The following is a 23228-nucleotide window of genomic DNA, read 5'->3' as shown; positions in this document are numbered from 1 at the left end:
TATTAATTTGAAAGAGGAGGAATAACAAGACAGGATGAGGCAACTTGACAGGTAATCCAGCAGCACGGATTTGGGGGGCTCTTTTGTTGGGTTTTTAGGTTTGTTTGTTTTCAAAAAGCACTTAAAGAATTTGTAGTACAACACTGAGATACTTGGAAGCTCCTCTCAAATGCAGGAAAAAGAAACGAGACCGTTGTTTGAAGATACAGAGAACTGAGGAAAAGAATCTTGGGCTGACTGGTGTCAAAGTCTAGCATTTTGAAAACAAATAGACAGGTGACAGTAAAACAGAAGCCGCATTAACACCACGATCTTTGAAACAGTCACCTTAATAATGGGAGAATTATCACTCCTGAAAGAGAGGACACCGCAATAATTGAGAAATACACCAAGATTTTTGGTGTGCGGGTAAATACAAAAAATAGCTTTTTAAACAATTCATGCAGGAAAAAAAAAAAGTAAAGAATTAATTTAGACCTGAATCCTAACAGCAAGAAAAATGCTGGATCAAGGATGATACCCTGCTTACTTCAAACAATTCTAGATTTTTCAGAAATCATGCTCAAATACTTCCATTTTTCTATTCTTCAACAAATACTAAATGAAGCCTGTTATAATTCTGCCATTTAACTAATTGTGGACAACAGTTTCAATTCCTGTGAGGGGGACATTAATTAAAAATAAATTACTTTAGAGTAAAAGATAGTTAAATCTGGAACAGGTGTTCCAATTGAGATAGAATGACTTCAGCTGGCTGGTCAGCACTGCAGAGATGATTGATTAATTTAAGCATTAACTTCTTTTCCAGTAAAGATCAACAGCTTTTATTAAAAGGAAAATAAAAGAAATGAGAAATCCTTGAAGTGTTACAATACCTGTTGGTCTTGTACGGTCTGGTTCTTGCAACATAATCCAGGATCTTGGAGGTGGCTGTTCTGTTGAAACTATGGGAACATTTTAAAATAGAGATAGAACAAGTGATAATCACATTTATTTTACACAGCAGAAATGAATGTTTTAAGAATGATCACTTACTTCTTTTTGCAGTACCTGCCAAATTATCAAGCAAATAGTTCAGTAGCCGTCGTGTCCCATCTGGTTCCTGATACAGGTTCAGAATATCCTGTGTAAGTGGGTTTCCTACAAACCAATTCACAGGAATATTGAATAAAATACACAGAACTATTGCAGACTTGCATATCACTGTTGAAAGCTGACATCTTGGAGACAAGATCTCCTGTGAACTACTATGGGGTCACAGATTTCAGGTCTTCAAACCCACAAAACTGGATGTGTGGACAGCCCTAGTGAAGCTTAACAACATTCCCTGCTGATTCTGCTGTGGGACTGAGCATCCCAAAGGTGGTCCTTGGACTAAGAGCAGCAAAGAACTTGTGTGGTACAACAGGCAGAGCTGATGAACACGAACACAGGATCCACCTCTGCTCAGTGTGAAACATCCACCAGCAGTTGATCTGACAGTCAGATCTCAGCAGAGATTCTGCCATCTGCCAAACGTAAGCAGATTGCAGAAGTTGTTGTCATGGACAACACACACTGCAAGTGCCCAGTTTCAAGGGGGAGATAAACAGACTTTTGAGACTTAACAGTGTTTAGAGTATTATATCTCTCAGTGCTTCTGATTTTGTGACTCAAAATTCCCCAAGGTCAGCAATTCTGTAGGCTAGAATCCATAGAGTTCAGAGGGAAAAAAAAAAGAAAACAAAACACTTAAATTGCTGCTTGCATGAACAGCACAGAACCCTGCAGCTGTACAAAGGATGCTCCCTTTCTGGCTGGAGATGTACCACAGTTAACCACAGACTATTTCTTAGTTAAAGCAGAACTGCATTCAACCCCCATGCAAGCAACAGAAAGCTTCTGCACACTCTGCAAAAACAAAAGGAAATCTCTTTCTATGGGCACTGCTCTGCTAAACCTGTTATTTTTCTAAATAATCCATAAGTAACAGTATTTATAAATGTAGAGTGAGCAGCTACATCTGGGATTGCTAATCAGTAACATTTTATGAACCAGCAGACTACAGCCATTACAGCTCAGCAGCAGTATCACTAAACAAGAAGATACCAAGAAAAAAACAGCAATACCTTTCAGACCCAAAGTCTGCAACTGGAACAGTTTTCCCAGCTCAAAAGGTAAAACTCGTAACAGGTTGTTATTTAAATGTAGTTCCCTGTAGACAGAGCAAGAATCATATGGGTCTGAAAACAGAGCAACGTTTATCTGCAGCAGTACGAGAATTGAACTGTAAGAGAATCAATACAGTAGCAAACCACAATATTGAAAAGTTCAGAGACTAAACAGCAGTGATTAGGGAAATCCTGCTGTACTCAGAAACACACAGCCAGACAAAACACATTACTTTGAAGTACAAAGGAAAGGAGCTGTTTGGAGAGTTTATCTTAAACAGTCAGACATTTTGTGAACATTAGCAATAATGAAACACTTTAATATCTACAAGTGATGATGCAGTAACAGCTCAGACAAACCAGGCCATCAAACAGGTCAGCCGTGATTAAGAAATAAAGAGACATTATATCCCTGAAACCAAATTAAAAAATCCAGGATCATGGCAGTATGATTACAGCTATGGCATTACCACACAGTAGTCAATTACAGCAGTAATTTTCTGTTGGTTTGAGTGGTTTTCTTTTCATAATTTCAGTGGTAAGACAAAATATGTGCTTTGTAACTCACAAAACCAATATACAGACAGGAACAGAATTCATGTCCTGAATTCTGATATCTCAACAAATCAGGCAGAGAAAATAGACTTTTCACTTTCCCAAATGAATTCCCACTAAACAGTGAAGACTCTCACAGAATCAATCAGTCTAAAGTTGCTGCTTCAAAGTGTTTAGAACTTGGTGCCTAGACACTTGATAAGTATTTCTGGAAAAAAAGGAAAAAAAAAAAAAAGGAAACAAGGAGGGCAAGAGTTAATTTAACTGTTGTTGATTTCTACAGAACAGCATTTGAGGGTTCCATTGTCTTTCCGTCATAAGCAGCCCAGAACTGACCCCAGGATTTGAAGTGTGGCATCAGCAACACCCAGCACAGGGGGACAGTCACTGCCCTGGTCCTGCTGCCACATTACTGCTGCTCCAGGCCAGGTGCCATCAGCGTTCCCAGCCATCTGGGCACACCTGGCTCATGTTCAGCTGCTGCTGACCACCTCCAGGTCCTTTCCCACCAGGCAGCTTCCCCCAAAGTGGAGCACTGCTGGGCTGTGACCCAAGTGCAGGGCTGTGACTTCACCTGACTGAACCTCACAGCACTGGCCCTGGCCCATGATCCAGCCTGTCCAAATCCCTCTGTGGAGCCTTCCTGCCCTCCAGCAGATCAATCCTTCCACCCAGCTCTGTGTCATCTGCAAATGCACTGGGGGTGCACTCAAGCTCTTTCAAGCATATCAAGAGAATCTGTTTTACAGCTGAGCTTTCCAAGACAACATGTTACACTGTTTATTTTTTTCTCCTTTTTTGCTAAGATCAGAAATCCTACTGCTCTGACATCTCTTTTCTCAACTACTTGCAGTAAAAAGGGAGATGAAAGGAGTCTTGGGTGAGCTCTACAGTACACACCAAACCCAGAGCTCCAGATGTGGGAGCTGGGAGAGCTGTTACCAGTTCTCAGTGTTGAGAGCACAAATGTTTTCTGTGGCTCGGGATATCAGCAATGCCCAGGGTTGAATTACCATTAGTTTGAATGACTTCCCAGAATCCAGGGGAAGTGTCTGCAGCAAGAAAGAGCCAGCCTGGAACACAAAACCCCAGCCCAGCTGGGACCTGCAATGTGCTCTCACATAGGATGTGTTTATGGGTTTTTCTTCCCTTTCACTACAGTGAAAAAACCCATGGAGCAGCTGCAATTACTGAGGAGCACAGTGGGTTCATGCACAGCTTTTCACATCTACAGATGTGGGTTCAAGTGCTGTGTTTTGGTCATAAACAGAAAGCTTATGTGATCCTAGACCTTAGCTACACATTTCACATTTACAAGATTTACCCTTGTCTGCCCAGAAGAAACTTAGGACTCACAAGAGCTGAAGCTTCAAAGAATCAGCCAGAATAAATCAGAAGTGCTGAGAGGAAGGCATAATGACATTACTGATAACTCTGCACTGCTATCCCCATGTCACAAGTGTTGCATTTACAAAAATGTTTTAAAAAGAAAAAGACTGGAAGGAGGCTAATGAAGTACAAAGATGAATTTGAGACTATTCCAGTAAACTTAGGGTTGCTAGCTCAAAATATCCAAAGAGCTGGATAAAGAAAGGAAGAAACCTGTTACTAATAACTCCTTTAATTGAAATACTAATGCAAAAAAGAACTAGTGCTTAGAACAGACTCCTCTCCAGTTGAAAGCAACTATACAACACGCTACAAAACAGAGCTGCCAATTATGCTTCAAAAAGCAAGGTCTCTTTGCTCACCCTCCAAGGTTGAGACTTGAACTGCTCTGGAATTTGAGCTTTTAGCACCAATTTAATCAGCTAGTTTAATCCTCTCCAACAGAGAGGACTTTTCTAAAGGGGAGGAAAATGCAATGACAGAAATTTCTATGTACAAACTTGCTTTGCTTCCAGTTTCATGAAAGCTGTGCTGGCACAGTCCATTTCTCTATCATTGTCTTTACTTCTAATAACATTCTTGTTACTTTCAGACTCTCTATTTGCTGGATTTGAGAAAGCTGTTCAGAAATAACTTCAAAACTAATAGCAATGAAAGCAATTACTGGCAACTGTCTAATAAACCTAAGATAAGGCTCTTCCTTTGGGTCAAGGGCAAAAGACTGTTGCCTGTAAATATTTACTCTTATATAAATAATTTATATATTTATGTAACAATGTTTTTAAAAAGTAAAATGCTGCAGCCTTAAGGATAATCTAAATAGGCATCGTTATTCATATTTCACTTCCAAAAGGAGCTTTCATTCCATGTTAACTTTGTACATCTTGGCATTACAAAACTGAAGGAAAAAAAACCCTCAAAAAGCTGTGATTAGAACATTTTTTTCTCCTTCCCAGTTTGCACAGGAATGCAGTTGCATCATAGCAAAGGTGAGGGGGGAGATGATACTAGACACGTTGCAATTGTTATACAATAAACAGAACGAGAACTATTGCTAAATATAATTACTAAATATGAATAAAGAGGAAAACATTGTAATTAACATGATTATAAATGTTTGATCTGATCTTTTTCCTACCCTACTATGAGTTAAAAGCAGTTTTTTTGGTGCTTCACTTACTCTTTGAGACAAACACCACATAAAAGACTTGTAAAAGAATCTGGAGAGAGATGCCTGAGAGGAACCCTGACTTGGAAAAATGTAAAACGGGTGATTGCCATCAACCAAGCATTTCTGAGGCTCATTCTGCACTGTCACACATCAGATCAGTAGATCACAGAAAAGCCAGTACTGCTATAGCTGCACAGCCCACAGCAAGCATTCAGGGAGACACATCAGAAGAGAGGAAAGGGGAACTTGTGCTGAAATTTGAACTGTTGCTACAAAGATAACAAAAGAACATTTTTAACTCCTGTTAGGATTTACATACCTGAGCGACACCATGTTTCCGAGCTCTGCTGGTAAACTGCGGATTTTATTAGAGGACAAGTCCAGATATACCAGATTGTGAAGCTTGGCAATGTCTGAAGGAATACGGGATAAGGAATTGTCACTGAGGTGCAAAGCTGTCAAATGGGTCAGTGTCCACAATGATGAGCTTAAGCTTCTCACTTTCCCTGTGGAAGAAAGGTACAAGAGAAGACAGAACATTTAAAATACATAGTAAGAGCACATTTTTCAAGGGGAATTTGAGGGGAAGTTCCGCTTGTGGGTTTTATTATTATTTTATTCAATATAAATTCCATTAATCACTGATTCTATAGATGAAAAATCTGTCACTGTGTGAGAAAAGGCAAGATATTGCCAAGGATGCTTGAGGCTGTTTTTCCCAATCCACACTTCAAGCTTAAACATCTGTCTTCATCTAGTTCCATGCAAGACAAAACATATTAACTAGCTGACCATGAATTTATCATTAACAGAGGTGCAAGAAACAGATTTTTTTCAACCATAGTTTACGTCTGAGATGAAAGACGGTGCTTTGGTTCATCCTTTATTTCCGCACATCTCTCAAACCAAAAATCTTTACTCTATGGCATTAATCCAGCCAAGAACAGATAGAAACACTATATTTAGGGTGACTAAGATGCTTAGTTGAGAACATGGATTTCCATCTGGCATTCAACTAAAAGCTGTATCAACTATTGCCAGATATTTTAAAAAAGGTATGATTTTTTTGTATAAACTGAAGGGTGGAAATATGGATTTGGGTGAGAGAATCAAGAGTTTTACACTGCCACATGCAGTGAATATGAGATATCATCAGAAGGTCTCAAAATATTTCTTCTCCCCAAGACTTTTTTTTCCTTCAGGGGTAAATGCTTCATTTACATAAATCATCTCACTGTACCAAAAGCATTACGAGTACCAACAATGCTTTTTTTTTTTTCTCTAAAGCAAAAAGCTGGTTGGAACAACTTTAAAATCCCCACTGTGACTCATCAAGGTTAACAACAGTTTGGTTAATATTATACCAACACACACATTTTAATATTATACCAACACAAACATAATTCTTTTCCTTAAATTATTTTCTCCAAAATAAGAATTCATATTCAGTGCCCAGGGAAGGTTACACTGAGACATCTGGGACTCAGGCCCTGGGAGCAAAATGTTTAATACTGGTATAATTTCCAGTGAGCTATAACAAAACAAGGAGCATAAAAAACCTTGTCGTGAAAAAACATGATTTAAATGAGATCAGTTAAAACATCTGTGGCTTTTTGTATTATGTGACCAAGTATTTTACAAGTAAAGGACAGTGTGAACATTAATGAAACAAAAACACTGCACATTTTGCAAGGCAAATGCATACAGTTCTTAAGGGATTGATACTCCTCTAATGCTTGTCAAGAAATCTTTTGAAAGGTTTTAAACACAGATCAATCGTCCTTTGCATTTCTAAAACTGAATGAACACCTCCTCCCCACCCCCAATGCAAACAGGTGACTGTGATCACAGAAAGCCCTGCAGCTGAAAGGATTTCCAATCACCATCCCTGATCCAGGCTCTCCACTCCAGCACCTCCCTTGGCGGGAATCAGTCTGTAGTGAGATTACCAGGCATGAAAGGAAAGAGCCATCACTTAATGCACTCCCTATGCAGAGCAGCAGATGTCCAAGAGGATTCCAAGCCTAATGCTGATATATAATGCTGATTCCTGAAGCAGCGTTTAACTGGGTTTCTGCATCTGTAACCTTCAGTAAAGAATGCTATTCACATGGTGAGGCACGTGGTGGTACTGGAAGCAAGGCACAGATTCACTGAACTGGATGGAAAGATTCTTCATGATTTGAAGAACTGTTTGTTTAGTCCTTCTCCCATAAATCTCTCTAGTGAACAGTCATTTATAAATACCACATGGCAATTTTTGCAGTTGCTTAAGAACCTACACATTCACACAAAAGTGCAGCCTAGGTTTAAAATGTCACAAAATTATTTTTTACTTCTTAAAATAATTGCTTTAATTTCCTTGTAAACACACTTTTTGTACAAACTCAGGATTCACGCTACAAATCAAGAGTGGTTGACCAGTTGAAATACGTGCTTATGAATTCTGAGCATTATCTTATTCTTCAGAAAAGATTCAAGAGTCCAACAGTATCTCAAAGCTTGGACAGACTGTGGAGGTTTTGGTGTTTGTTCTTCATCTTAAGAACAAAGCAACATTTCCAACTGTTTTTAAACAGAAAACTTTTGCTTCATGGACTAATATCTCATCGTTACATTACCTACAGTAAGAACATACCACTATAGATCAACCCCAGCTTCACCCTCTTCTCTCTGATAAATTACATCTTAAATTCATGCTCTCATTCACTTCATCTTCCTAAAACACACAGAGCTCACATCCTCACTTTGACAAGTCTCCTATAGACGGAGATTTCCTACTTGCCCCACCTTACCCCTGCATAACTCCAAGCCCACAGTACTAGCACTGAGTTTATAATTCAGGACCATGCCTCAGTTTCTTACCACTTATTTCCAACTCTGCCCAGTGTGATTTCTTTCCATTGGCTGCTTCCTCTGAGGACATAATTGTGTACATCCTCCGTGGATCAGGTGGATCGTACTTTTCCTTGGGCATTCCTATTGAAACAAAAAGTCAAGGGATTAACTGAGATATTACATATTGAGAATTTTTTAGAAGGTAATTCCCATTTCAGTTAAATTTCATATTAGACTTTTGTACCAAATACTTTCCAAAGCTACAGATAATGTGTCCATTTACAAATGTTGCTGAATGGGAAACATTGCTATAAAACAAAAAAAGCCCAGAGATTTCTAATGCTCCTAGAATGGCAGACAACAGCCTAGGCCCCCTCAGTAATCTGCAAAGCAGTTTAAAAACTGTGTCCCACCACCTTCCATGGCTATGTTGTCTGCCCCTCAAAACTGACACATCCCACTGCAGGCACTTGTTTCAACAACGAAACTCCAAAAGGGATCATCACCACCACTGGGATCTCTCATTCTCCTAGAGAACACATTTGCTAATAACTCAGATTACCAGTCAGTTCCAGGTTTACTGCAGTTCTCAACTTTTCACACAAATCAGCATCAAGAAAAGAATTAAAGTTTCAAAAAGATCCTGAATTCTTTAAATCTGCAAAGTGGTAGGTTTCAATCCAACACTCACCCTACTCTCTGCAGTCTAAAAATATTGCACCCAAGGTAGGTATTTCTATCGCTTTCTTCAGCTAGGTATTTAATACTGAAATTTAACTTCATTTTTCTCATTCTTTTTCACATCATTCCTGGCAACTTTGTAAGAATAATTTTTCTAGGTTCTTTTTACCATACTCAATCATGCACCATGACAGAGAAGCAAACATTCATCTTCAACAACCAAGTAGCTATAAATCTATTTATATGAAATAGAAAAATTCAACAATGCTGGCTCAAATCACATTACAAAAAATCAAAAACACATTACAAGCAATATTATGCAATTATTCAGCAAAATACATTATGGCAACATTATAATGCTACCCAAACCCACTCAATAAGCAAGCAGCTTTACTGGTCAAATTTCTAAGCACATCTTCCAATTAAGTCTTTTAAGGCTTTCTCATTTTTTCATTTCCTGGGACAAACTGAAAAATGTTGTCATTATATAAAATAATCAAAGAATAACGCCTAGCAAAAAAGACTATCAACCAAACTTATAATCTGATTTCACTGAAAAATGTTTACTCCGCATGTTAAACAAAACAACAGAAATCCACCAAAAGCTTTCTGAAAACTATGCATTTTAATTAATATGAAGGTTTTATATATCATGTCCATACTTTAACATAAGAGCTCTTTTACTAAGTCACACTCCTCCTTCCCTTTCCTACTCCCACTACTGGTCAAAACCAGATCTCTGCAGTGAAGAGAAATTCCCCTTTAAGAAGTGAATTGTGGGTAAAAGGATCAGATTATAAATAGCAGCTGGGTGAGGCTCCTTCCAAAGTGAAGCCATTTGAGTACCCAGGGTGTGGGAATCACCAAGTGTAACACTTTTTTCATCAAACTTCACTAATTAAACGAGAGGAGAGTGGATTATAATCTCCAGAAAGGTAAAAGCCTAACTTCTCCCTGCAGTAATTATGCAGCTGGTGCAAAAAATATATATCAGAGTAATGTAGAGAGCATCTTGTCTGAAAATTCTATGTATAATTATATATAATTCACAAAGACCTTGCAGGAATGCTCCAGCTTGTCAGGAAACATTTACCTTCCTCAGACATTTACTGCCTTCTCTTCCTGCCGCTCCCTGAATTAATAAATATGTTCCAATTTTTCGAGAAGCAGGTATTGCAAAGACAGAAATCTCATTCAGTACAGAAACACCAACGCTCCCCAGAGCACACTCAATCACATGCACTAATTAACAGCTTTGCTGGTACCAGCAGTGTATCACTGCTAGAAGAGGATGACACACTTTTCCAGTGGGTTTTGTTAATGTACACTAAAACCAGTAGAGATTTAAGATTTTGAGGGTTTAACACTGGATCCTGGTGATCCTGCACTCCCAGTTCCTCATGGTACCACCCTCCCTCTCAATAAAGCTCCTGATCTCGATGGTTTTCCCTCTCTCACTGCTGCATTTCTCAGAGCACGAGTTCCTGCTGTTTAGAATTACCAGGTGCCAAAAAAGCAGCAAATGCTTGAGAGCCTCCTGGCTGAAGGAGCTGCTGCTGCCTGAGAGCATCACTGCCACCAGCCACATCTACAACACTGTCACACCAGGCATCAGCACATCTTTATCTATCACCCAGAACTCAAAATTTCTCAGAAACTGACAGGAAGGCTAAATTTGGGTTGTATCTCACAGTACAGCACAAAATACAAGCACAACACCTTGAACTGCATTTCAAAACTTCACAGCATGGAGTAGTTAATGAAAATCAGTCTCTTTTACTGTCTCCTTTCTCCACCTCCCCAAATCCAAATTTAGCACCTGCTGAGCTGCTACAGTAAAACATAAAAGGTGAGGAAAACATCAGATTAAGTGATAGAGTTTTGTTAGACTAAAGCAATTTTTAGTAAAACCCATAAAATAGTGTTGAACATCCTTAGAACCATTGCTACCTGCAGCTCTTAACAATCATCATGGTAATTTTCAAAATGGCTTATACCACCTGTAGTTTTCACTTGCACCAACACAGATGGTGGAAGCACCATTAATGTTAGGCTGTTATCACAGGCAATAAATCAGTTTGTAAAGCAGAAAATCTTTGTAACAAAGATATGACACGGATGCCTGGAACACACTCCAGACTACATAAATTTAATGAAAAGGACATTAAAATACGTTTGAATGCAAATGAAGTTGCTTACTATCTTGTACCAAGTTATTAAAATTGTCATTTCAATAGCTGTAAAAACAGAAGAGTTTGAGAGTTGTACTGAGTGTGGGTCACTCAGTCCCCACACAGAATTAATACCCCTTGCCCCAAAGAAACTGAGCCAAGCAAGGCCAGTGAGGTCAGCAGTGCTCAGGGTCTGACACAGGGAATTAGAGCTCAAGCCTCCAGCGCAGACACTGCTTTAAGCCCTTGTTTGGACACAGGGCGCTGAAAGACAGGCACTGGGACAGGGTGAGAGGCAGCAGCGACCTACAGCCCCTTCAGAGAAGGATGACAGAGACCAGAAAGAGAAGGAATAGACCTGAAGGTTGTTATGTCAAGGGAGGGCAACTTGCTGGAAGAGAGGTGACAAAGCTGGCTGCTCCAGCAGGTGGGTGATGGAGCTCTGGCTCCAGAACACACCACTGGAGACAAACCAGCCGTTCCCAGGTTGAGCTGCACCTGCCCCCAGATTACAGCATGAGAGCAGCCAGGCCGTGCAGAGCCAGGCTGGGCTTGGCTCTGGGGTTGTCCTGGACAATGACAGTGTCATCAGCAGCACCATGAGCTCCTGGGGCACCATGTCAGCAGGAGCTGGTGGCCTAGAAGAGGACTTCCTGGAGGCCAAGCAGGTTTAGATACACTGCTCAGTGTAGAAGAACGAAGAAACTTCAGCTCATTGCCTGACAAGACCTTTGGGATGGTAAATGTCCTTAGCTATGGACATGTGCAAAGTGGAAGCTGTACTATGAGGTAGTTAATGCTCCAGGTGACTATGGAAACTACCAATAAATAATGTCTTCAGAATGGAGAAATGAGTCTGCTCTGAGTGACAGGGCAGGAAAAATGATGACTTTTTCCTGTTCTAACCTTCTGCCATTTTTGTGAAATTGGAAGATGGCAAGGAGGAAGATTTAAACAAAATAAGTAGGTGAGCATATACTTTGAGATTAAGGTTTTGGGGTGTTTTTAAGCACCCCAGTATTAAAGCAATCCTTCATTTTCTGAAATGCTTTCTGCAGTATCATGATAAATTAACTCGATTTCAAAACTAAATGTATTGGACAACTCCTGTAGACCAAGCACAATCTTTTATACTATTACTACAGTTGTAGATATCAAGTTCGTCCCTAAAACATCTTCCTTAAATTAGGAAGACTTGAATTCTAAAACTGTGTGGAAAATGATGAACAAGTAAGAGCAACACAGTGTTCAGACATAATTTCAACTGATCCAATCAGCTATCCCCAAATAACTATTTCCATACTTACTATGAATTATCTATAAAACCTATTTACAAATCTGGGAGTACCTTTAGAAATACTTTAAGATCACAATGTTGAAGCAATACAGCTCTGCTTCTGAAACTTCCTATCACATGTCAGTGACTTCTTCTGGCATCCCCTCCTTCCTCTTTACTTGCTTTTACTTGTCACTAACACACTAATGCAGATCAGGAGATAGCCAGGAGGAGAAAGTAAATAAAGCAGCACCACACCTGATCAAGAATTACTCAAACTTTTTGCTACTTTAATTAAAAACAGTGAACAAATGATGCAAATCTAGATCTAATAAAGTAAGAAGTAACAAGACAATTGGACAATATTTTCCATTTGTTGGTGCAGTGCAGCATTACTTGCCAAATAAATTACTTCTCAGCTGCTGAAAAGTAGCAGGATAGAAAGCACTCTATTAAGTTGCTCAAAGATTTCATAACAAAACAATAGCACATACGAGAGACTTTTTTTCCTTTTCTCTCTCCAAACCCTCAACTGGAAGCTCACCCCAGATCATTCTTTTGTAACCTTGTGCCTTTAACCCTGAAGCTCTTTTCCATGCAATCCGAAGTTTAAAAATGGGTTCCAATGACCTTCCCCACAAATATAAATGTTTCTTAAATTGGCTGGTCTGTTTTGAATTCAAAGTTAATTTAGGATCCTCCACACCCTCTGCCACTTGCACTGCGGTTTGACAATGCATGAAGCAGAATTAAGCTGGTCCTGCTGCAGCTCCTCATCCCCAGGACCCTGCATTCCCACTTCACTCTTGCATCAGCACCGACTTTCATCTGATAACAAAGGAGTTGGTGAAGAGAACTGAACTGGCTAAGGGGGGAAGAGGAAAAATATATATATATATGAGGGAGACTAGCTTCCTGTGCTATTATTCCTGTACAGCAGGAATGTATGTGCGGATTTGCAGCTGTTGAAATCAGGACACCACCACAGAGGCACTTCTGGCCACACCGACACAAAATCTCTTCTCCCACAGCAGGAAGCAAACTCTTGCTTCCAGCTACCCTCACCCAGTTAAACAGTAACACTGAACAAAGTCTGAAATCCTAACTGAAGGCAAAGTACATTGCTTTTCAGATAACTTAAGGCCGTAGCAGGTCTAGCAATGTGTGGGCTAATCAGATGTGCTAGCCTGTATTGAAAGGGTTAATTTCTACTGTTAAGCTTTATTAGAATTAACAGGAATTTCTGCTTTCAACTCCTACCAGTGACCTTCTTCAAAAGGAACAGAAGTACCTCTAAAAGATAACTACTGTACTTTGGAAAAAAATCTTTAAGATAATTTCATAGTGCTGCATTTCAGTTTTACTATAAAACTGCAATTTGCCCCTGTCCTACTCAAAGACTCACTACCCCTTCTTTAAAAAGTGCTTTTCCAACATGAATCAAGCTTGCTGCTTTCCCTGTCCTGTCACTGGTGGCGCTTCACTCAGCAAGTCATGAATTTCTATGGGAACTTAATTACATTTCAGCTTGAAGTACAGGCAAATAAGCAACAACACTGTCCCTGGCCAGGATGACAAGGTGCAACATCTGGCACCTCCTCACAGAAAAGTCACAGCAGCTTGAACAGGGTTTATGGTAAAGGTCAGTCCCTGCCGAATTTACACACTTGACTTGATGGGTTGAGTCAATGACTGAATTTATCCTCAGCCTGTTCCCAGCCTGGGCAACAAACTCCAGAGTGATGTCAATACTGAAAACTGATGGAAAAATATTCACGGGCAAGATGCCATGATGAGGAAAGGAAACAAATACCCAATGCATCCCAGCTAAACCTCAAGTGCCCTGTGAAGCACATTTAATGTATTTCAGCTAAATTCTTATTTTAAATGATTTGGCATCACCCCACCCACCTAAGAGCATAAAGCAAGAGAATTTAATACTTTTTCTGTATCCTGGTACTGCTCCTACAGAGCCTTCAAAATCTCATGTTATCTTATTTCTATAAATGTCTTATTCAAAACATACTAAATTGAAGCTTTGCTTTTTTAAAAATAAAACTTAATATATGCCTGTAGTTTTGGATTTCCCAACTACTAGAAGGAAACGCCATAATATAGTGCTTGCATCCTGCTGTGAAACATGACTTGCTACATAATGTATATTTTGTTGCAATATAGTAACAACATATATTTATGTTACATGTAATTTACACATGTATTTTAGACAAAATGAAATTTTGTTACAATGTATCGTAAAAATGCAACATATCAGCAAAATATATTTTGCTACAATACACAAGCAGATAAACCAAAGCCCAGGGAAGCAGGTGTGAGCCATCGCCGGAAAGAAAAAAAAATCTGAAATAATTGAATCTGCCTCAAAACTGAGAAATCCATACCACAGAACTAAAATCACAAATATTCTGAGGCTGAATAAACAGAAACTTAAGGACTTACTTATCTATTGAAATACAACCTTACATTTAACTTTGTAGGCATGAACCAGATCCCTCTATTGAAATATATACAAAGAAAACACCAGTGTTGCAAGAAACCACATATTTATTTTTTCCCTACTAGTATGCTACTTCAAGGCAAATATCAAGTCTGTTGTGTAAACACCTATTATTTGTGGACTAGTACAAACACTCTTGGCATTTTATTTGAAAAAAGCTGTTCAAGTAATTTTTTTTTTTTTTTACAGTAAGTATCTGGTATTGGAAAAACAAGGCTAGGAAAAATCCAATTGGGAAATCAGCTAAAGGGCAACACCTGAATTTTTCAGAACACATGGTGAAAGTTAAAAATTTCCCCTTGCCTAGTGTGGGGAGGGATGGCATGTACTGCCTGCGGGCACAGGCAGAACTGCAGCAGCACAAGGACAACTCCTGAAACATTCCCCCTCCCAAGAGACCCAACTATAACATGTGGGAAAGTGTCAAGATGCCTTTAACCCAATTTATAGCTTAATGTTGGAATAATCTAAATTAAAATTATAAAAATAGCTGTTGAGTCAACACGAAGTCAATTGATTCATTCCAAGTACTTTTTCACTTGCTAAGATCATATTTTAGTGGCTGTTAACGTATTAAGATTTAATGGCTTCATGAGGGATGTAATGCTTCTCCATCCTATTTTGAGGACTTCTAAAACTGTAATTTTACACAAGTGCAAAAAACCCCCACGAGTTACCCTTCCTCTTTTTCAGACTTAAGATAATGCTTTGGGATGTGAACATGCATGTGAACACGTGTAATAATAAATACAAGACACTGATTAAGTCAATAACAATTAATTCATGTAAGTGTATCTGGAATATTACTAACCAGATGAGTTATATGAATTTGCATGTATAAATTCTTCTAGAGAAAACTCAGAAGCTGACAAATGTTTCAATATTCTTCCAAAAATCTATAAAGCTGGTAAAGTTCAGCAAACCCCTTAATCTAGCCAAAGCTGACTAAAATGAAACATAACCCTCCTGAAACTCAAGCAAAGCATCCCGGTTCAGACAAACTGGGCCATAAATGTCAAAGGATTTACTTGCTGTCTTCAAATCAGGAAGGGTCCATTAGACTAGAGAGCACTGACTAGAACAGGCTTTAAATTTTGTTAAGTTCAAAACTCAGTCATTTCATATTTTTAAGAAGAGCATATTAAATTTTGACCTGCAGGTATTTCAAATTTAATTAAAGTTTCTTTGTCCTTCATAACTGCTTGTTTATGGAAAGGCAAACTGGCTGGTTCCAGCTGGCAGTGGCAGACACGGGGAGGATGTCGTTTTCCCAACTTCTACTTTTTCCACCCAACCCCTGCCTATTACAATTTCCCACAGATGAGCAACGTGCAGCCCTGTATTTTAATGGTGAACGTGTAAACCTCTAAACCTTGCACAGCGTGAAAAACACAAGGCAAAGAGGCAACTGCCACGTCCATGTTCAGCCGCTATAAAAACTGGTTTAGGTTCAGAAGAGAACTCTAAAATGATCAGAGTACATAAGGCACAGAGGCCTTTGACTGCTCCATCTTCTAGACAGACCTGTTTTATCAGACTCATGATAAAACCCCCTCCAATTCCCACCCCTTACCCTGCACAACATATAATCATTACAAATACGATCTCCAAATGTTCTCAGTGTTGCAAACATGGTCCAGATGATTAGAATAGTTCTTAATTATCAGAAATTGTATCTAATTATGACTATAGTAAAAGGCTGCTGTATACAAAACAAACACTAACACAAAACCAAATTGCAAAGCAAAGACTGACCTTAACCGGTACCCCTGGAAGCACATTGGCTAGTTAATGAGTACTACACAGCACTCAGCTTTTTGCACATTCTGTTAGTGTATTCTGAAATGCCAATACATTAAAGAGATATCAGATTCACTAATTACTTTAAGAATTTAAATAAATTGCATTGCATTACAGAATTGCATACTGTATGAGTCAGATGGAAATAAAAGACCAGCTTTAAAAAGGAAGAGTTGTGTTGTAAAACATATAGGTTCAGGTTTTATGAATGTAGGCAGGAAGACCAAGGCTTAAAAGCTTCACCTACACTTATCTTTAGAAAGTTGAGAATAGTCTAACACTCCAAAACATTAATATAATACTAACTCCCACTCTACTGGTTGCATCCAATCATATTTGACAATTTAGTTATTTAGATTCTTCACAATACATGGAACATTGATTCTTGTTTAGGGAACCTGGTGTGAAATGTCTTATCTTGGTCCAACTCAGTAAGCTATTCTAAATACTGGCACATGCACCAACATGTTCCTCACCACATTTTCCTTTATGTGTCTGCAGAACGCTTACCACATTTCTGTTGTTTCATAGGGGAAAACCAAAAGACACCACACAAAACACTATTTCTTACTCTTACAACAGAACTAAAGAGTAAAAGAGAAGTCAGCTACTTTAAATGAAGTTTGGACATGAGTTTATTTTCAGCATTCCTGCTGTAGAACTGAACTAGAGCTAGACAAGGGATGTCAGTACCTAAATCTGAAAATCTCTGCCTTTCCAGAACACAATTTCTAGATACTTAAATGCTTGTTAGTATTAGTGTTGCTAAACTAACTGAAGGTCAGGATGTTACACAACTCATCACACAGTTGATGCTCTACCCATCTAGCCACATCCTGACAGCAAGCAAATTATTCACAGATTGGTTTTACTTCAAATTTAACCAACAACCCTGAAAATGTTTTTCCACAACCACACTCTTGCGCAGCAAAGCCAGCTCAAGACTTCTTTCCTGTCCCCATGTTCCACTGCATCACCTCTTTCAGTCGTGTTGATGCAGCTGTTTGTGAGACAATACTGAAAACCAACAATGATACTCAGGTAACAAAGTGGGGTTTAGAGGTTGTGGGGATTGGGGTTTTTAAATAATGAAGTATCACTGCTCAGCCACATCACTGACTGCTTTTGAGCACTACTCTGACAACAGCTGTACTGACACAGATGATGTGGATTTAATGTGCAACCAAAGCAGCAGCTTTCCAAATTCTGCCACTGGAGAGAAGTGCTGACCTACTAAATCAGAAGAAATCATGAGGTGATCTCATCTGCTGCTCCCTATACAGAAAGCACCTATGCCATGACTGGCCATTGCAAATCTACAGAGGTGGATCTTTCATCATGTTCCTCATCAAAACATCTTACTAGCTTTCATTATTTTTCACACTTACTACTTGTTCCTTAAGGGTCTCATTCCTGAAAGTACTCTGCAGATGAATTCTGATTAATGCTGCACTGAAATCCTTAATCCACAGGACCTTTGCTTTGTCAAAGTTCCTCTGTAGGGTGAGCAACTGTTAAAACTTCTTTAAAACAGTATTTAAAAGTATTAATGGTCAGAGTATGGCATAAAATTTCTCAATACTTTTTATATTCAGGCATTATGTTGCCATTTCTTTGCTGTGACAGGTAATACACATGGTGCACAGCCAACCCTGGTGGTGTTTTAGTTTAGTTTCAAGCCTTCTGTCTTTGTAGGTGTTGGTTAAACGTGGCCTTTGTTGCAAAAATCACGTGAAAGATCTCTTCTCTGAAGCAAGTTTTTTCTGCTCCCTGACTTTGCAAACTGATCTATGCAGAGAGATACTTTTGTGGAGCAGCATTAAAGTCAGATCAATGTGCAGGATCTACATCTCACCCATCAATACACTATATCCAAAACAGCTCAAGCAATAAAGCTGCATATTATTTGTAACATGCAGGATTATGACATTATTGTATATTCCTGGCCTCCTAACCACGAAAGGATCCATCATTCAAGTTGCTTCAGCATGTTCTGGAAAACCCCAGTCTTCTGAAATTGCTGCCTTGCTAAGGAAAGGGAGAAGCTCCAAGGATGCTTTTGAGATACTGGTATTATAAAACAGAACAAAAACTTCAGGAAAGTCCTCAGGTAGGGAGCCCCTTCACTTGCAGAATAAAGGCTACATACCAGGAACATGAACTAAGATGCACAAGAGAGCCATCCAAATATCCAGGCTGCGTTCACAATGTCGAGCTGGCAGCCTCCACAGAACAACTAACAGCATTCCTAGTCTAAAAAAATCTAAAGTCAAATCAATCTCTTCCTGCAGATCTCCATTGTAGCATAAATTGGAATCCTAACAGCAAGTATTTCAGTTCTAAAATAAACAACTGTGTGTGTTTACTGCTCCTAGTCCCTCCTTGATTCATACACTAGAAAAAAGGCCTCCAAGGCATTAACGAAAGGATTCATGGTGCAGTCTTACAAAAGGAAAAATTGAGCTGATGCCAATCTTTTTTTTTTTTTAAACAAGCACCATCTTGGAAGTGCAATTAGCAGCTAAAAGTACATGTTAAGCATTTAAACAGCTTTTTCTTTGGGACCTGCCTAAGCATTTGTAAACTCTTCAAGATGTCAGCTGCAGAAATTGCTCCATGTAGAAACTGTGAGTGCAGGTTCCCAAGCTTATGCCACAACTCTCTTGTTGAGTGGACTTGTACAATTCAAATTCAATGCAAGAACATAAATTATGTCACTAACACAATGCTAATAATCTTCCAGGGTATTGTACAATAATCACACTTCCAAGGGTGAAGCACCAACACTTTAGAAGGAACAAAACAGATTAAACCCTGCAGTGACTCAGTTTGAGCAATTTATGCACAAAGCTTTTAAAATTACACCATGGAGGAGGCTAAATTTAGACTGGAATGAGTAATGTCAGTTTTCTGACATGGGAAGTAGTGTAAAACCTCAATATATGGATTGAAAACCCCAGATACTTTGTATGCAACTGGACATGGGTCAACCTCTGCCTCATACAACCAAAACTAAAATCTGGTGCTTGGGTCTATTGAGAATATTCTTGTGGTGTTTTAAAGTCACCAGAAGCTTTTTAAAACCCAGCATAAACAACTGTAATCTTTCAATACTACATATACTTCCTGAAAATAAAACCCCTATAGAAGTAAGTGTCAGTTCTTGTACATCCTTTCAATTCTGAACACTGAAAGGCATCCTCATTCCTAAAGATTCTGTGTAGACTCTTTGCCTAACATGGACCTGTTTGAGACTGGGATATAATGGTCAGACTGCACGTACACAAGTGTACAGCCAAAAGGACACGACAAAAACAGACAATAACAATTTAAAACTCAACAGTCTGTTAGCAAACAGAACCAGGGCCTCTGCAACAGGGACTGCACAAGTGGATGGAAGAATTCTGGTTCACCACATGGACTCCTGGCGTGGTGGTGAGCCAAACAAATGGCATGGTGCACTACAAACACTAATACTTAAGTTTTCAGGTAAAAGATTAACAGAACCATTTTTGTTTATGACAGCCATATTTTCGAATATAGATTCTTTTGTTCATACGTTGGGAAAGAATTTTTAGTTTGCTCAGTCTTGGAACCATTTTGAAGACAGTGGTTTCCATCACAAACATTGCACTTGGTTATAAGAATGTCTTCCTAATATCTAGTATAGCCCTATCCTGAAAAGGTACCATGCTCATTCAGTTTGGGACCCTTCAGAACATGTTTTCAAGTCTTCATGTATAAAATGTCAAATGTATTTACCTGCCCATGCAGTATTACAGTTTCATCTATCTTTATATTTCAGTTCTTCCTCTAAAATTCAAGCACAAGAAACAGCCTGAACATGAGACTGTATTCAGAGTTCAACTTCAGAATGCAAAAAGAAAAGAGATGCATGGTAGGATCCTTTTTAAACATGGGCTGATCCAAGCGATTCAGGTGAAAAGTGAACAAAGAGTTAATCCAAATGCGAAGGGCTCCATTTCAGTAATAGCATGAATAAACCCCCACAGAAGGCTCCATTGCTAGCAGCAAACTCCACAGAGTCCAGATGAACCAGCAGGAAGAACAGAGGGCGGATAATCCTGTAAAATTACCCCAGTGGAAATGTTGATAAATTCCCAATTACGAGACCTGCTCTAGAATGAAAAAAAATGCAAGATACAATACAATTACCAGTCAACACTTGCACATCTTTGTATTTAAGCCAGACAAATACCAGAGGTATTTCTTAATCCCTTGGATTTTGAATTAGTTACCCACTGTGGCAAAATCTAGATTATGAAAATAAGCCCCAGAAATCAAATGAAAAAACAGGCAATCTGCAACTCTAGTTATAATGCAAATACCCATCCGTGAAGTTCCATTTTCAGTGATACAATTTTCTATGCGTTTGTGGAAATACAGATGGCTGTATTAAAAAACAAACAAACAAAACCCACCAAAACAAAAATAAACCAAAACAAAAAAAAACCCAACAAAACCTTTAGCTTAGTGCATTTGTTTTGAATATATTCCTTATATTACACGAAGCAAAGCAGCACAGAATCAGCTTGGAGAAGACCTCTAAGATCATCGAGTCCAACCCAGGACTACAACCTAGTTGGTTTCATATGAATTTTTAATGTTCGTGGAAAAATTGCTGATAAAATACGTGTTCACCACAGATACCACGAGAGAGACAGGTGCATTAGATATCTCCTTTCCTAAAGCCTTGTCTGATCCCAGGCTTATCGCTCTCCATAAAATTCTGGAGGAGGAAAGGCTGTCCTGCGAGCCCCAACACGCACCGGGGGTGCGGGAGCTGCCCACCGCCCGCTCCCCCTGCGCGATGCGGTTCCGCAGGCAGCCCAGGCGCTCCTTCGCCGTGCTCAGCGAGGCAGTGACCCCGCTCCAGCCCCGCCCGGACACGGAACGACGGCGGGGCCCCGCGATCCCAACCCCGCGATCCCGATCCCAGCCCCGCGATCCCAGCCCCCGCCCCAATTCCCTCTGTTTATCCCTGCATGCGCCTGTCCCGCGGCCTCCCGCGCCCGCCCCCCGCGCCTCCCCGTTGGCCGCCGCCGCTGTCACTCACGGCCCCCGCGGCCTCGCATTGGCCGCCGCCGCTGTCACTCAGGGTCTCCGCCCGCCCCGCCGCTCCCTCCGCCGGAACGAGCGAGCGGCGCTCCGGCCCCGGCGCCAGCGCGGCCGCGGCTCCCGCTGCCGGCGGGGCGGGGAGGGACGGGAGGGCGGGCGGCTGCCGCGGCTCCTTCCGGAGCAGGCGAAGCGCTCCGCTGACAGGCAGCGCTGCCGCCCCTCGGTGCGCGCCCAGCCAGGCGGATCGGCCTCCGGGGAGGCAGCGGCGCGGGGCGCCGTGCGTGGAGGGTGGACGGGCAGTTTCCCCGATTGATGTCATTTCCCTCGGCCTTTTGTTTAATTATTTTAAACTCAATTGCACGGTGAAGGGAAAAAAAAAAAAAAACCAAAAAACCCCAAACCAAAAAAACCCCCAACAAAACCTACCAGCACCAATAATAACAACAACAACAACAACAAAACAACTTCAGGCTTTCAGATGCCATTATACTAATTTCTGTTGATTGCCTCCGCGATGCAAACAGAGCCGGGCTCCTGCGCGGCGCCGCCCGGCCCAGCTCGCTCCCGGCCTCCCTGCCCGCCTCCCGCTCGCCGGTGGGCGCTCACGGGGCCCGGCCCGGAGCCCCCTCCCCGCCGCCCCCGCTCCCAAAGCCGCCCTTCCCTCCCCGGCCGCCGAGCCTCCCCCGCGGCAGGACCGCCCAGGCCCGGCGCACCCCCCGGAGCCCCCCACCCCCGGAGCGGCCTCGGCCCCCCCTGACACCCCCAAACGTCGCGGCGCGGAGGTTTCTCCCCGCCGAGCGCGGGGTCCCCCCCGGCCGCGCCGCCGCCGGTTCCCCCGGTCAGCGCGCTCCCCCCGCGGCGCTGCCCCCCCCGGGCACAGCCCCCCGCTCCGGGCCGGGCGCCGGGGCCGCCCCTACCTGTGGCTGCAGCATCCCCGTCCCCCCGCCGCCCTCGCTCCGCCGCCTGCCTGGCTCTTTGTTTCCTGCCGCGGGCCGGACGGGAGAGCGGCTCCCCCCCGCCTCCTCCTCACACTCATTGAAAGCAAACAAGCATCATGGCGGCGCTGGCGGTGGCGGCGGCTGCGGGCGGGCCGGCCCCCCTCCTCCGCCTCCTCCTCCTCCTCCTCCTCCTCCTCCTCCTTCTTCCTCTCCTCCTCCTCCTTCCTCTCCCCCTCTCCGCTCCGCTCCGCTCCGCTCTCCGCCCCACCTGCCCAGGCCGCCCGCACTGCGCTCCGCGGCCGCGGAGGGAGGCCGGGGGGATGCGGAGGGAGGAGTTTGCAGCGGGTTTTCGGGGCTACGGCCGCAGCAGCGCGGAGGGCGGAAAAGTGGGTGAAAGTGACGAGCGGGCTGCGCCGTGAGGCTCGACAGCCGTGCAAATGGTGTACGGCAGGGAAGGGTTCCTAGCAGGAGCCCAAGGAAGGCGAATGGGGATGAATAGTCGCTTGTTTGGAAAAGAACTTTTAAGTTCTCTTGCAAAAAGCCCAAGTAGGGAGCTCAGCCTTGAAGTGGTTGAGTTCAAATACGGTGCAGGTGATAGGCCGGACGCCTTTTTGGAAAAAGAACATTTATTCTGTGTTTGTGTCTTTAATGGTTAGCCGGTGCCT

The 23228-nt window shown here is 41.5% G+C and overlaps 2 protein-coding genes across 5 annotated transcripts in view; one reads left to right on the top strand and one right to left on the bottom strand.

Moving 5' to 3' along the window:
* The window catches only part of CNOT6 (CCR4-NOT transcription complex subunit 6), a 32664-nt gene extending 9938 nt beyond the window's left edge, over positions 1 to 22726 (bottom strand). Inside the window, exons 1-7 of one of the 4 annotated variants that reach the window (XM_066329109.1) lie at positions 22543 to 22725; positions 20309 to 20631; positions 8131 to 8244; positions 5585 to 5771; positions 2109 to 2194; positions 1036 to 1140; positions 876 to 944 (exon numbers count right to left, since the gene is read on the bottom strand). In XM_066329109.1, coding sequence (XP_066185206.1) covers positions 876 to 944; positions 1036 to 1140; positions 2109 to 2194; positions 5585 to 5771; positions 8131 to 8242 — 559 coding nt within the window. In that variant the 5' untranslated portion in view covers positions 8243 to 8244; positions 20309 to 20631; positions 22543 to 22725. Of the gene's footprint in view, positions 1 to 875; positions 945 to 1035; positions 1141 to 2108; positions 2195 to 5584; positions 5772 to 8130; positions 8245 to 20308; positions 21474 to 22542 lie in introns of those variants that run through there. The other 3 variants (XM_066329110.1, XM_066329107.1, XM_066329108.1) reach the window with 3 other exon arrangements.
* LOC136367761 (WAS/WASL-interacting protein family member 3-like) lies at positions 21378 to 22957 on the top strand. The gene is made up of 2 exons (XM_066329557.1): positions 21378 to 21913; positions 22150 to 22957. Exons 1-2 carry the CDS (start codon positions 21378 to 21380, stop codon positions 22955 to 22957), a joined length of 1344 nt encoding a protein of 447 aa, XP_066185654.1.
* The last annotated feature ends 271 nt before the right edge of the window (positions 22958 to 23228 follow it).

This window comes from Sylvia atricapilla, chromosome 14 (genome assembly GCF_009819655.1).
Source record: "Sylvia atricapilla isolate bSylAtr1 chromosome 14, bSylAtr1.pri, whole genome shotgun sequence".
Taxonomy (NCBI): domain Eukaryota; kingdom Metazoa; phylum Chordata; class Aves; order Passeriformes; family Sylviidae; genus Sylvia; species Sylvia atricapilla.
This window is presented reverse-complemented; position numbering and strand designations above follow the sequence as displayed.